This window comes from Hirundo rustica, chromosome 1 (genome assembly GCF_015227805.2).
Source record: "Hirundo rustica isolate bHirRus1 chromosome 1, bHirRus1.pri.v3, whole genome shotgun sequence".
Taxonomy (NCBI): domain Eukaryota; kingdom Metazoa; phylum Chordata; class Aves; order Passeriformes; family Hirundinidae; genus Hirundo; species Hirundo rustica.
The window spans coordinates 113,489,457-113,502,115 of record NC_053450.1 but is presented as its reverse complement, the minus strand read 5'-3'; the positions used below and the strand labels follow the sequence as shown (position 1 = coordinate 113,502,115).

General features: G+C 44.2%; 1 protein-coding gene across 1 annotated transcript; it reads left to right on the top strand.

Annotated features, from left to right (window-relative positions):
* The first annotated feature begins 2,133 nt into the window (after positions 1 to 2,133).
* GGCT (gamma-glutamylcyclotransferase) lies at positions 2,134 to 12,111 on the top strand. The gene is made up of 4 exons (XM_040066644.1): positions 2,134 to 2,320; positions 5,448 to 5,593; positions 8,623 to 8,758; positions 10,646 to 12,111. The coding sequence occupies exons 1-4, from the start codon at positions 2,198 to 2,200 to the stop codon at positions 10,793 to 10,795; spliced, it is 555 nt and encodes a 184-aa protein (XP_039922578.1). The 5' UTR covers positions 2,134 to 2,197; the 3' UTR covers positions 10,796 to 12,111.
* Positions 12,112 to 12,659: the final 548 nt, after the last annotated feature.

Below are 12,659 nucleotides of genomic sequence, written 5' to 3'. Positions count from 1 at the left end.
AAAGGCTGGTTGGGGCTTTTTTAGAAAGTCATTTTGAGATTAAAGAGCAACAATTGTTACATGTTTCACTGCAATTCCTATATAAGGTTTTTTTCTGTTTAGAAAGAAATGTCCACCTCAGCTCACAAAGGACAGCTCATATAAAGCCCAAACATGTAGTGCAGCAAGCACTCAGGCTGGAAAACCTGCTCACCAGCAGGCTTTGTCCCTTGGGCTTTACAGGCCCCTCTGGAAGCTTCCCTCAGGGGATCCCTGTGGTTTCACAGCTGTCCTCTTCACTCTTTCCTTGAGATCAGCAGAAACTGGGATATCTTTGAAACCCTTTGCTTTCTGGTTGAAATTAGGCAACAGTTCAGAAGCTGATGGAAGAAAAGAGAGAGAGACAGAGCATTTGCGTGTCCTTAGGGAAAAAGGACTAAAAGCATATACCAGAAGCAGGTTTTCAAAGGACAGGCTCGGGTACTGGTTGTTGGAAGGAGTGAGAGTGAGGGAGTTTTGCTGTGTATTCCTATGACTTGTGTAATCCCTCTCACTTTACAATACTTGGTTCCTACATAAGAAAAATAATCCCTAAATATAGAAAGGTACTAGTCAGGAAGGATCACAGTCACTTTTATCACTTTACATGTTTCATGAAAAATCTGTCTTTCCCAAAGCCAGTGTTGGGAAAACTAGAGCAGGGACTCGAATGGAGCACTGAACACGTCATTGAAGGAAGGAGCAGGTTTCCCTTCTATATCGCAGGATGAGGATGTGCTCAGGGAGGCTGGGCACTGTGCTGCCAGGGATCCTGTGCTAAGTCCTGCAGCAGCTGCCTCTGCTCAGGAAGCCAACTTGTGCTGAGGATTACTTTAACTGCATTAATGAGTGGTATCTCACCATTAACACTATTGTTAATTACTGACTTCCATGGCTGTGTTATACATATGTATGCATTGCTTCAGTAGCCAGCAATCAGGGCTCCTCCCGTCCCATTCCAGCATTGCTTATGACAGGGAAGGAGAGGAAGTGCCTCCATGCATGGGTGTGCAGCTCTGTCTGCCTGCACCAGCATCCTCTCACCTTTTATCTTTGCACAATCCCATCTTACTTTGCTCTGAGCGCTCCCAGCTGGGAAAAGCTGCTCTATTTTTCTTCTCATGGAATGTATTTACAAATCATCATTGTTTATGTCAGAGGTGGCCAGGATGCTATTTTTGGTACCAGGGGCTGCAGGCCCTGCTCGCTGACAGTCTATTCCTCCCCACAGGAAGCAGCTGAGATGCTGGAACAGGCAGGTTTTCCAGGTGTTAGTGCGTGCTCTGCTACCAGTTCGGGTTTTCTCTGAGCCGCTCCGTGCGAGCTGAGGTGGATCTTTCTTTCTAGATAGAAAAATCTTACACGTTGGGATTATAATGAAACACATACTAATTGCTACCCTTTTGTATCAAAATGCCATTCTTCTAAAAGAAAGACAACCAGCTTTTCGTAACATTTTTTAAATTATTGGAACTCTCAATAGTCTAGGCGTGCGCGCACACACACACACACAAACAAAAAACCCTTCAAAACCCCCCCAAAAACACACGAACCAAACCGAACAACCAACCCCTCCCACAAAAAAAAAAAAAACACCAAAAAACCACAAAAAACACAACAAAACCAAAAAACAAAAACAAACAAACAAAAAACCCAACACCCCAAACCCTGCTTTTTTTCAGCACTCAAAGAGTTTTAACAATTGGCATGATCTTTCAAAGAGAATGTACATTTTGATCAAGGTGAAAGTTTTCTCCTAAAACTTGGGGTTTTTTTCCACGCTGTTCAAACCGACACTTCAATGCTATGAGCTAAGCCAGAGGAAGGAGGACACTGAGCCCCCGAGCTCATGGCTGGGTTCGTGCGCCTCAGCCCCGCAGCCCTGCCAGCGGCGGGGGCTCCGGCCCAGGGCCTTTCCCCACTGCCGGCCGGCTGGCTGGCTGGCCGGCTGGAGGGATGGACGGACGGAAGGACGGACGGATGGCGGAGGGCGGAGCGCTCCTCCGGCGTCACCGCCCCGCCGGGAGCCCTCCCGACGCCTTCCACAGGCGCTGCCGCCGCTCTGCGTCAGGGCCCCGCTCCGCGCCGGCTCCCGGCCGGCGGCGGAAGCAGCGGGGAAGGCGGGGCGGGAGGGCGGCGTTAAAGCGGCGGCGGGGCCGTGCCGGGCCGTGCCGGGCCGATGGAGGCGGGCGGAGAGAGCGGCTGCTGGTTCCTGTACTACGCGTACGGCAGCAACCTGCTGCGGGAGCGGCTGCTGCTGCGCAACCCCTCGGCCGCGCTCTGCGCCCCGGCGCGCCTGCAGGTGCGTGAGGGGGCGGCCGGCGGTGCCGCGGGCGGGCTGAGGGAGCCCGGCATTCCTGCAGGGAGCCCGGCATTCCTGCAGGGAGCCCGAGCGTCGCCGAGGAGCCGCGTGTCGCTCCCGCGGGGGAGGCCCCAGCACGGATCATGCGGGGCTCCGTGGTGGTGGGTTCTGTAAAGTGGTGCCCAGTGACAGGACTAGGAGTGATGGACGTAGCTAAAACGGAAGAAGTTTCACCTCAGCGTGAGGAGTAACTTCTTTACGTTGGGGGAGGCAGAGCACTGAACAGGCTGCCCGGGGAGGTTGTGGAGTCTCCCTCTCTGGAGACATTCCAAAGCCACCTGGGCGCGTTCCTGTGTCATCTGGTTGAGGTGACCCTGCCTTGGCAGGAGGGGTTGGACAGATGATCCCGGGAGGTCCCTTCCAACCCTGGTTATCCTGTGCTTCTTGAGCCATGGCCCGCTGCCGGGGCTGCCCACAGCAGAAGGAATGTTTGTGGTAGTCCCAGTGCTGCGGCGTTATCTGACAGGGTTTAACCTTCCAGGCCGTGGCCTGGTGTGTAGAGCACTGCGGACTTTGAAACGTAACGTAGCAGGAAGAAATTCTTTACCACGAGGGTGGTGAGGCACTGGAACAGGCTGCCCAGAGAAGCTGTGGATGCCCTGTCCCTGGTAATGTTCAAGACCAGATTGGATGGGGCTTTGAGCAAACCAGTCTAGTGGGAGGTGTCTCTGGTACAGGTGAGGAGCTCTGCCTGCTCTGGGTGATGGGCAGATGGAGCGTTCACCCAGCTCTGCACATCTGCAGCTGACACCTTCATACACCCTACAGGGCAGTTCTCTCCCTGCCAGGGTTATTAAATACCATTGTATCAGCTTAGGGTTATGTAGGCTTGGAAACACAAGCTTGTGGCCATTAAAGCTGTTGATGTACAGATCTGTGCAACTGTGCTCTGCTTGGAGGAGCAGAGCATTAACTGATACCACTTAAAGATGACTTGAAGGTTCTCTTGGGGTAACTGGCAGGAAATGATCTATATTAGAGTGTATGAAGAAGTTCCAAAATCTTGTCATTAATAAACTCCCCATAGTTGGTGGCTCTTGGGACTGTCGACCTGGCACTGAGGCCTGCTCCTGTAAAGCGTGAGGAACTTGCAGCTACCCCTCCACTGAGCATGCTGAGAGCCCAGCACCTTGCAGGATCAGACCCTGAGGGCAGGGAGAAAGGCTCTAGTAGTGTGTGCTTACCTTGGAATAAAAGCAAGCTTCTTCAGCTCTCAGGGCTGTAGGTCGATTTCCCTGTTAGCCAGTAAGCACCTCTTGCCCCAGTGAAGGTTGGCTGCCTTCTCTAGCTGGCCTCTGACCGATTGCTATGTTCCCTGGTGACGCCGGGTGGCTTCACTGTCTTGCTTCCAGCTGGAAAATCACTGATGCTAGTGAGGGTCTACAGGAAGGCTGGAGCTGATTCCTATTAATTGTTCTGTGATAGTAAGAACACTTGGGCTTAAAAAAAGGAGAAACAGCCTGTAACCAGAGTGCTTTGGATCCTAAAGTAAAAACTTTAGTTAAGCTTCAGTTAAACTTCCCTCTAATTTTACTTTTTAAAGCTTTGTTAATCTTCAGCCAAAAACTGTTAAGAAATGGGGCGGTTAACAAGCACATAAAGGGTATTACACTGGTACTTAGAAGGACCAAAGACCAATCTCTTGACCCAAGAAAGTATCTACTGTGTTTTTTCCCCGTGTTCCCAGCAGTGTCTGACACAGTTGCACACATGGTGTAACTTAGAGTTTCCCGCTTCTAGAGCCAGCGTGAACTGTGCTGTTTCTGTGCGATCTCTGTTGCTGGTTTTTGGGTGGTGCCTGATGATTTTATACAGCTCCTTGCAGCAGGTCCAAGAAAATATAACTGGAGGGATAAAGTAAAAAATGGTGGGTTTGTTTTTTTTCTTTTTTTCTTTTTTTAATGAGACTGAAGTAAGAGTACTTGATTCTATCCAGGTATTTCCTTGGGGCTGCCCTACAATTACTTGTTCTCATCTGTGACTTCAGTCTGTGACTTGACTGGATTTTTGTGCAAATAACGTGGTGCATCTAAGTAAACCTTTTTCTAGTGAAATTGGTTAAATAGGGGACATTTTATGGGGCAGGAAGATGACTCTGTTGATGGAGTAAGCAGTGTGGCTTTGCCAGGCTGCTGTCACTTCAGCACACACAAAAATTGATTTGTCTTCTGATAAGTGCTGGTTTTCTGTGTTTAAGCCTCCAACCATTTCATTTTTTTGCAACCTTTTTCCTATATCTATTAGGACATACTACAAGAGAGTGATGTGCCTCAGAGGGAATATTAATGTGTACATGTGTATGTTTCAAATCAAAATCATAGCTGCAAGAGGGTGGTCGTGAAAAATATGCAAAGCTGTGGGGCTGCATAGATTTGGGTTTTATTTTTGTTGTTGTTAAGCAGGTAGTCTTCCTTAAAGCTTGGTGGTTTGGATATAGGGGGGAAGAGAGGGGGTTGTTCCCTTCTGTACTGCTCGGGAAGGATCTACAAATTGCCTAATAAGTAGGCGAGGATACTGAGTGTATTGAGTCAGGTGAGAAATTACATTGATACTATTCAATAACCCATTATTCTCTTTTTCATATATACTAATGTTTGATATTGCATGTAAGAAAAAGTGATACTTTTTTTCTAAAAGAATGTTTCTACTTGCAAAAACCTGAATAAGCTCACTGAAGGAGACACATGCCTTGACTTAAAAATACCCAAGAATGTTTCAGATGAGTGATGAGATGGCACAAAACCTTGTAAAATACAAGGGATGGTATTTTATAATTGGTAGTCTTATTAATGCATGAGGACCAGACCCAAAGCTCACCATCTTACAGACTTCTTTACCTTTACTATTTTCCTGGATCCTGCATAGTGGCATTTAAGTATCGTCACAAAAACCTGCAAAGGATTTGGCACCAGGTAGGTGGCATCAGGTGGCACCTGTCTGTTCTTCCTTCTGTGTCTCCAACTGGCTACATGTACTACTGTCCTTTGGCTGCCCCCTTCGTGTCAAGAACAGCCAACAGCCCTTATTTTAAGTGGAAATTGATTCTCTGCATTGCTTTCATTTGCAGGATTTTAAGCTGGAGTTTGGCCATCATCAAGGCAGGACAAGTTCTGTCTGGCATGGAGGTACAGCTACCATTGCTCAGAGCCCCGGAGACGAAGTGTGGGGAATAGTGTGGAAAATGAACACTTGCAATTTAAGTTCGCTGGATAAGTAGGTGACTTAACTTTTGCTGTCTTCTTCTACTTTTGAGAGCAATTGAAAATTAGTTAATTTTTGGTAAAGAGCTGTGTGGAAACTATGGTGCTGGAATCAAGAAATGATTTTGATTTTAATATGTGAACCCCATTTCACAGTATGTGTATTGACTTCTGATACTTCTGTGATTAAAATAGCTTTGTTTTCAAGCTAAAGGTACTTTTAGGGGTATTTTAACAATCTGTGGACCTTGATTTGAAGTTGATAGGTCATGCTTCTTTTTCTCCTTTTTAACTTGTCTTCCCAAATTCCTGTCTCTTATAAGATTTTAGAATCTGTATTTGTCCTGTGGTGCTTTTCCCATTACTTTAGGGAGAATTTCCTTTGAGACTGACATCAGTGTCTGTCTGTATACCTCTGTAGACTCCAGCTGAAGCAGCAAAGGAAGGGATAAGGACGAGATTGCAGAAGAGAGATCTTTAATACAGGCAAAGGGACCTTTTGAGGAAGTTACTCAATATGTTTTCTCTCCTAAGGATGTAAACTTTTGTGAGCTTGAGGAACATCCAAGCAGGGAGCTGGGGTGTTATTGTTTCCCCGTTTGAATTGGAGAGCCTGACTACACCTTTACAGTGCATGGTGGAGAATGTTCTGTCTGTGCCTGGTAATTAAGAGACGTTCAAGGAACCCTGAGCTCATTGCTTCCCGGCTGAGGTCTAAAAGACCACCTGGTTAAACAAAGCAAGGAATAGCATGACTTCTTGCAGGGTCTAAGACAGGGCTTAGAATGTAATCTCCAAAACTTTGCCTGCTATCATGTGGTTCTTGCAGCTTTTGAGATGTGCCTGCACATCATGGTGCTTCTGGTACACCAGGATTGTTTGTTCAGAACAGTTCATCTCTGACAATTCGGGTAGAAATCTGGGGTCGTGAAAACAAGGGAGCAGGGCATAGTAAACCCAGTGAAAGCACTACCTCAATACTGTTCTCCTGCCTCTGGTCCTGTTGCAGTTTCACTGTGTAAACATGTCCTTAAAAACCCTGGCTGTGAAACTTGGTTCCAATGTGCTTTTTTTTGCCTAGGGTGAACCTGAAAGACAACAGAAACTATTGCCCTAGTTCTCTTAGCGCCTTATGGTAATGGCCACTCTGAGCACTCTTGTCCTGGCTCTGAGCACTCTTGTCCTGGCTGGGAGTCCAAGCAAGGGGGCATGGGCATCTAGTTGGCATGCTTGTGCTTGGGGACAGCTTCACGTGTCCCTGCTTTACAATCTTCTGAGTTCCTCTGCTCTTGCTTACAGTAGCACTTAAACATCCTGACCCCCTTCTGCTGACCTTTACTTAAAACTCCTGATTTACCATGCTTTCCTGAAGCATAAACTTCCTAAGTGTGATGATCCTGTCCGACAGCATCTGCTTTTGTGTTTCCCCTCCACGGGGACAGTATTTTTGTACTTTGACTTCCCTAAGTGTTTACACACTTCCCTAAGTGTTTACAGTTGACATAGCGAAGGATTGCAGATCCCTGGTATTTGTTTGACAGGAGATAAATTTCAATACTTGCCAAGGTACTAGAGACTTAAGTGCTGCAACACCACCAAAATCTGCAGCATGGACACTAGCACTACAGATTACTGCTTCCCAGTTGCCTCACTGATGCCATGGATGATGAACTGGAAATGGGATGTGCTCTTGGCATTTATAATCATAGGTAACAGTGCTCTTCTAAGAATCACTCCTAACCCACTCAAATGAGCTTGTAGGTGCTCCTGCTCCTCCTTAATTTGTAGGTTCTCCATCAAGTTATTTCCTGAAATTACAATGTATCCAAAAATAAAATGCCTTTTTTTTTTTTTTTTTTTTTTTTACTCTTCCTAATCTGGATGAAGTAGTCTGTGCTTTGTTATCAAGAAGCAGAGAAGGGAATGTGTAATCGAGGCTGCATATAATTAGTTGAAATGCTAACAAACCAAGGTAATACATAGAAAAAAAAATATGAGAGGGGAATATTTTGCTTAGACACTTCTGTGGTTTTTTTTGTCCCCTGTACTTCACAAATTTGTATGTTACAGGCTAAATCACGACTTTGCCTCATAGAGTCCAGCAAACTAAATAGTTTTCTTGCTCTCACACAACTGTGTGACTTATTTTGTAGTCTGTTGGCCTTGAATCTGCAGTTAGCTTCCAGTCTGTACTTGCACTTAACCTAGATACTCACCTAATGTGGCCTGCATTATGTATATTAAATAACCTTGAAATGGTAGCTAGTCTTTGAAAAAAAAATTATATTGGACAAGCAAGGTTAAAACCATGTTATGACTTGTTGCTAAAGTACATCTAAAGTTAATTGTGCTATAAAGTCTTTTGTATTGCTTAAGCTTCTCAGATTTTTATTGGCGGCTAAATGCCAGTGGTTGAGGACAATAAATAGCCTTGGTTTTGAGTTTTTGTTTTCTGAGGCATAATTTTGCTAACTAAAAACCAAAATCTTTTTTGCCCTGACCTAGCTCTTTACTGCTGTGTATGTCTTGGGCAAGTTAAAAGGTGTTTGGAATTATTTATTGGAAAGTGTGTTGCACAAATTGTGCAAGTTTCCCCTTATCAAAATGTAACACAATGGGCAAGATAAAACTTTGCAATTGTTTCTTTATTGGAGTGGCAGTTAAGAAACGCATGTCTGGCTCCTCAGTTCTGATAATCTTGCTTGTGTTTCTCTTTCAGACTACCTGTCTTCCACAGTAATTAATTTAGGAGTATTCTCTTTCTGACTTCGAAGGTTAATCACAAGTCATCATTTCTTACAGAGCTAAAATTATAAAAGTGAATGTTGCTGCTTCTCTAGAAACATTTTTTTTTAATATGAAACAAGTTTGCACAAAAAGCACTGAGATATGTTTTGCTTTATTTGTTTTTCTTTAAGTATATTAAAGCACAGACCAGTGTCCTGCCTTGACTTCTGTTATAATAATTTTTTTTTTTTTCATCGTTGGTTTGAAAGATGGATCAGTTAATTGACATGAAAGGAATATATATATCTTTTACAGGCAAGAGGGAGTTGAGGATGGCATTTATGTCCCAATAGAAGTTAATGTCCACACTCAAGCAGGAAAGGTACTGACCTGTCGAAGCTACCAGATGAAGGACTATGTCTCTGGTCCCCCTTCTCCACAGTATAAAAAGGTAGGTGTTGCATCACTTTAATTTTGAAAGAGAGTACAGAAGTTTATAATGCAGTACTTCTGTGCTATTTAATAAGTACTTTAATTACAGTATAGAAGGCATGACTACTGTTAAGGTATAACAGTCCTTGTGCAATGTACTGCTGTAATGATGCTCACAGGAGATTGCTAGCTTTTACAGGCCTATTAAATCAGTTTGGGGATTTTGGTTTAGTTATACCTTACAGGAAGCCCCTATTTAATTTATGTATTAGCTATGATCAGCGCAAGGATTTCTGGAGGATGTTGTTCACATATATGAGGCAATTCTGTTTGAAAAATTAATGTACTCCACTGAAAGGACAGAGGGAAGCTTCTGTGGGGAAAACACAGCACCTGACTTGTAGTTCCCAGGACGTGGATGATCCTTACTGTCTTGGGAAGTACTTGCTATCACTTAATACGGGAGTGCAGCTGTTGCCTTTTACCAGACACATCACCAGCACGTCACAGGAGTCCAGCAGCATTGCAGAGCACTGCAGGGTTCCCCCTTGATGGCAGAACTGTTTCAACACTGTTCTGCAACACTGGCTCTACAGAGATACATGATCCAGTCACGCAGCAGGCCTGACCTGCTTAGCCTGTGAGAGCTGTGCATGCCCAGGCTGGGGTGCTGTGGCTGTGTGTCTGTCTGAGTGGTGCAGCTTTAGTGCTGCCACACAGACATCACTGCAGCTGGCTTTTCCTGCCTGAAGTAAAGAAACCAGGAGTGAGCCGGTTAAATCCCAAGTGTGCTGCCTTCTCCAAACTGAGGATCTCACTCCTATGAGTTGACTTTCAGGAGCACAGCTAAGGCCAGCTGCTGTGGGACTGCTGAAGAGAGGGCTTGCTTAGAATGCAGGCTCTACTTTTCCACAAACCTCTTCCCTGCCAACCCAGAAAGTGGCAAGAAGATCTCTAGGGCTTTTCAGGGAGTTAATACACAGTCTGCTGCTGTGTGTCAGCTCTTATTGGTATGCTGTAAGTGCAGACCTCCACTATTGGCAGCTTTATTATTCCCTCCTGGTCCTGTCAGGAGCAGTTGTTAGTTCTGTTCTTCTCCTCTGCCCCCAGCTTTTTTTTTTTTTTTAAGTTAACCAGGCAGGAGAGCTAAAAACTTAAAAGATGACTGCATCAGCAAACAGTGATCGAACTACATCCATCTACTGTTACGTACTTTTTGTGGCAAAATTAATTTTTTCTAGACACTTCATCCTTGAAATGCATGCTGTTAAATGCATGAAAGCATATTTAGAATGTTCATTTCTATATGCAAGCTTGCTTGGTGTCTCCTTTAAGCTGTGTTCCTACAACTTCCTCTTTCGTATCTTCTGCACCAATACTTTAGTTTATTTTATGTATGGAAGGAAAGCTGCAGTAACAAACGAAGGAATCTGCACTTTTTCACTGAGTTAAGTGTCTGTTTCTGTTACTCCTGTACCCTGTCTAGGTACTTGTTGATGTCTTTTGGACAGCTGAGTTTTAAAAATAACTACTTTTTAAATCTTTAGCCAACTTTACTGTTACACCTGAGTGAGAAGCACCATATATTATTTAAGTTATCATCCTGCCTGGAAGAAAGAATGGAATAACTGACTAACAATTTAATTAGAGAGTCTTGTGCACTTCAGTAACACATCAGAATCTCAGGAGTAGTTAAAAGCCTTTTCAGAGTAATTTTGTTCACGCTGTTCTGGTCTTCAGTGGTCTCCCAGAAGCCTTTGGCTATCCTTAGGTGCAAATAACACTATATGAGATAAATTCTCTGGGTAACTTAAATGGGTCTTCCTACTCTAAGTGATTGTTTGGAGGAGTCTGTCCTTTCTATTACTGAAGGCTTTTTTTTTTTTTTTTTTTCTTTTAATTACAGGTTATCTGCATGGGCGCAAAACAGAATGGCTTGCCAACTGATTATCAGGAGAAATTAGAAGCTATTGAAACTAATAACTATGCAGGACCGGTGCCGATTATGGAAGAGATTGAAGCTGCTATTAAAGCAGAGAAAATAAATTCTGCGTAGAATACCTCTGCATTTGCTTGGCCGTTCACCTTGATTTAGATACCTCTCCTCACTGTGCTGATCAGCAGTTTCTTTATTTATCAAGAAGAGATGAGTTTGCTATGCATCTATAGTAAACCATTAGACATAACTTAGCAATGTCAGCATGTCTCCAGACTGCAACTTCTTTTTGTATGTATAGCTTGAGTACATGCTGCAAACACATTGCAGATTTAGAAATTATCTTTCTGTAATTGTCATATAATGCTGCATGAGAATTTGTGCTTCATGTCCAGTTTACTGACCTTTTTAAAAGAAAAAGACCATGAGTTTTGGCACCAGTTGTGTTCTGAGGAATAAGGGCTGCAGGATCAGGTCATCTTTTTGTTAGTTATATGTATACATGACTGCATTCGTTAGATGCAAAGTAAACTCAAAACTCTAAGGCTAAACCTTTTTCTCTGCTACTTCTCTTAATCGTTTAAAGCCTAACCTATCTGATGCTGTGGAGTTCCTGTTCCTGTTTTATAGTTAAGAAAAAAAGAAAAGTAGCAGTTTTTAAACTCCTTCCATGTTTTAAAGTGTAAGTACAAAAGGGAGTCTGGGACTGAAGACAACATTCAGCAAAGCATCTCATTCAAACCATCATCGCTTCCTCCTTTCAATGTCTGGTGATTGTCATAGGTGAACTGGTTAGCTATAACCAAGAGATTTTTAAAGAATTCATTTTACTTTGATATTTCCAAGGGTTTCTTTTAATTACCTTTTTGACTGGTTTGTTTGCCTATCTAGGCCTTGGTCCAGTGAAATCAGTCTCCTTTGAGCCCTAGCAAATTTATTCTGTGGTTTTGTTAGTCTGTTGAACCCTCAATGAACAGACTTGGCCTCTTGTGGTTTTTTTGGTTTCTTCTCCCAGCAGCTTTGACAATCCAATGCAAAACTGGAAACTTTTGTAACCTATTTATTTTCATGGTACTTTGCAACCCCTGTAGTTAGTCTTTGGGGGATGAGGAAAAATTGGCAACCTGGAAGATGTCAAATCACTGAGATTTGGCTTATCTTCTCTACAGTGTATTTTTTTCTCTTGATCTACAGAGAGGTGTAAGATGTCATTGATGTCACTGTGTGACTTGCTTAGATAAACAATTGATAAAATAACAGACTTACCATGTCTTCTCTGTAAAAAATGTTTTCTGTAAACTTCTGCCAGGTGCGTGTAGCTGCTGTCCTGATGTAATATGCCTGTTTCCAGAGCTGGGCACGGTGACTGCTGGAAAACACGGTACTTTTTGTATTAGCACTGTCTAGTTTAAGTAAATAAAATTGTGATTACCAAACCTCTGTCATGCCTGTTAGTGTGCACCCCTCAAGAATATCACAGAATCACAGACTGTTACGGTTGGAAGGGACCTCTGGAGATCGTCCAGACCAAGACCCTGTCAAGGCAGGGTCACCTCAGGAACACGTGCCCAGGTCCGTTTGGAATGTCGCTGGAGAGGGAGACTCCACGACCTCTCTGTGCAGACTGCGTTGCTTATATAAATAAAAGCTGGCCATGTGGGCATGCAGCTGAAGCCTCCATTCGTGTTTTTTAGTGGATGTAATGTCAGTAGGGAGCGCAAAACTATGCGTGAAACACTCCTCTGCATCAGCACCACTTCTTTTCCCTTACCCTTGCACCTTTGGGCTTTTCAACCTTAAAGTGGGTGAAGAAAACAGAAATAATACCCTGGCAGCATCCTTGTGCGGCGGGAGCTTGGCGGAGGGCAATGGTCGCTGCTGAGAATCCCTAGCGCCTCTCAGGGGAGGAGGGGTGAGCGCGGAGGGGAATGCGATGCTGCTGAAGGACCATTCCTGCGCGGGGAGGAGCCGCTTCCCGCTGGGG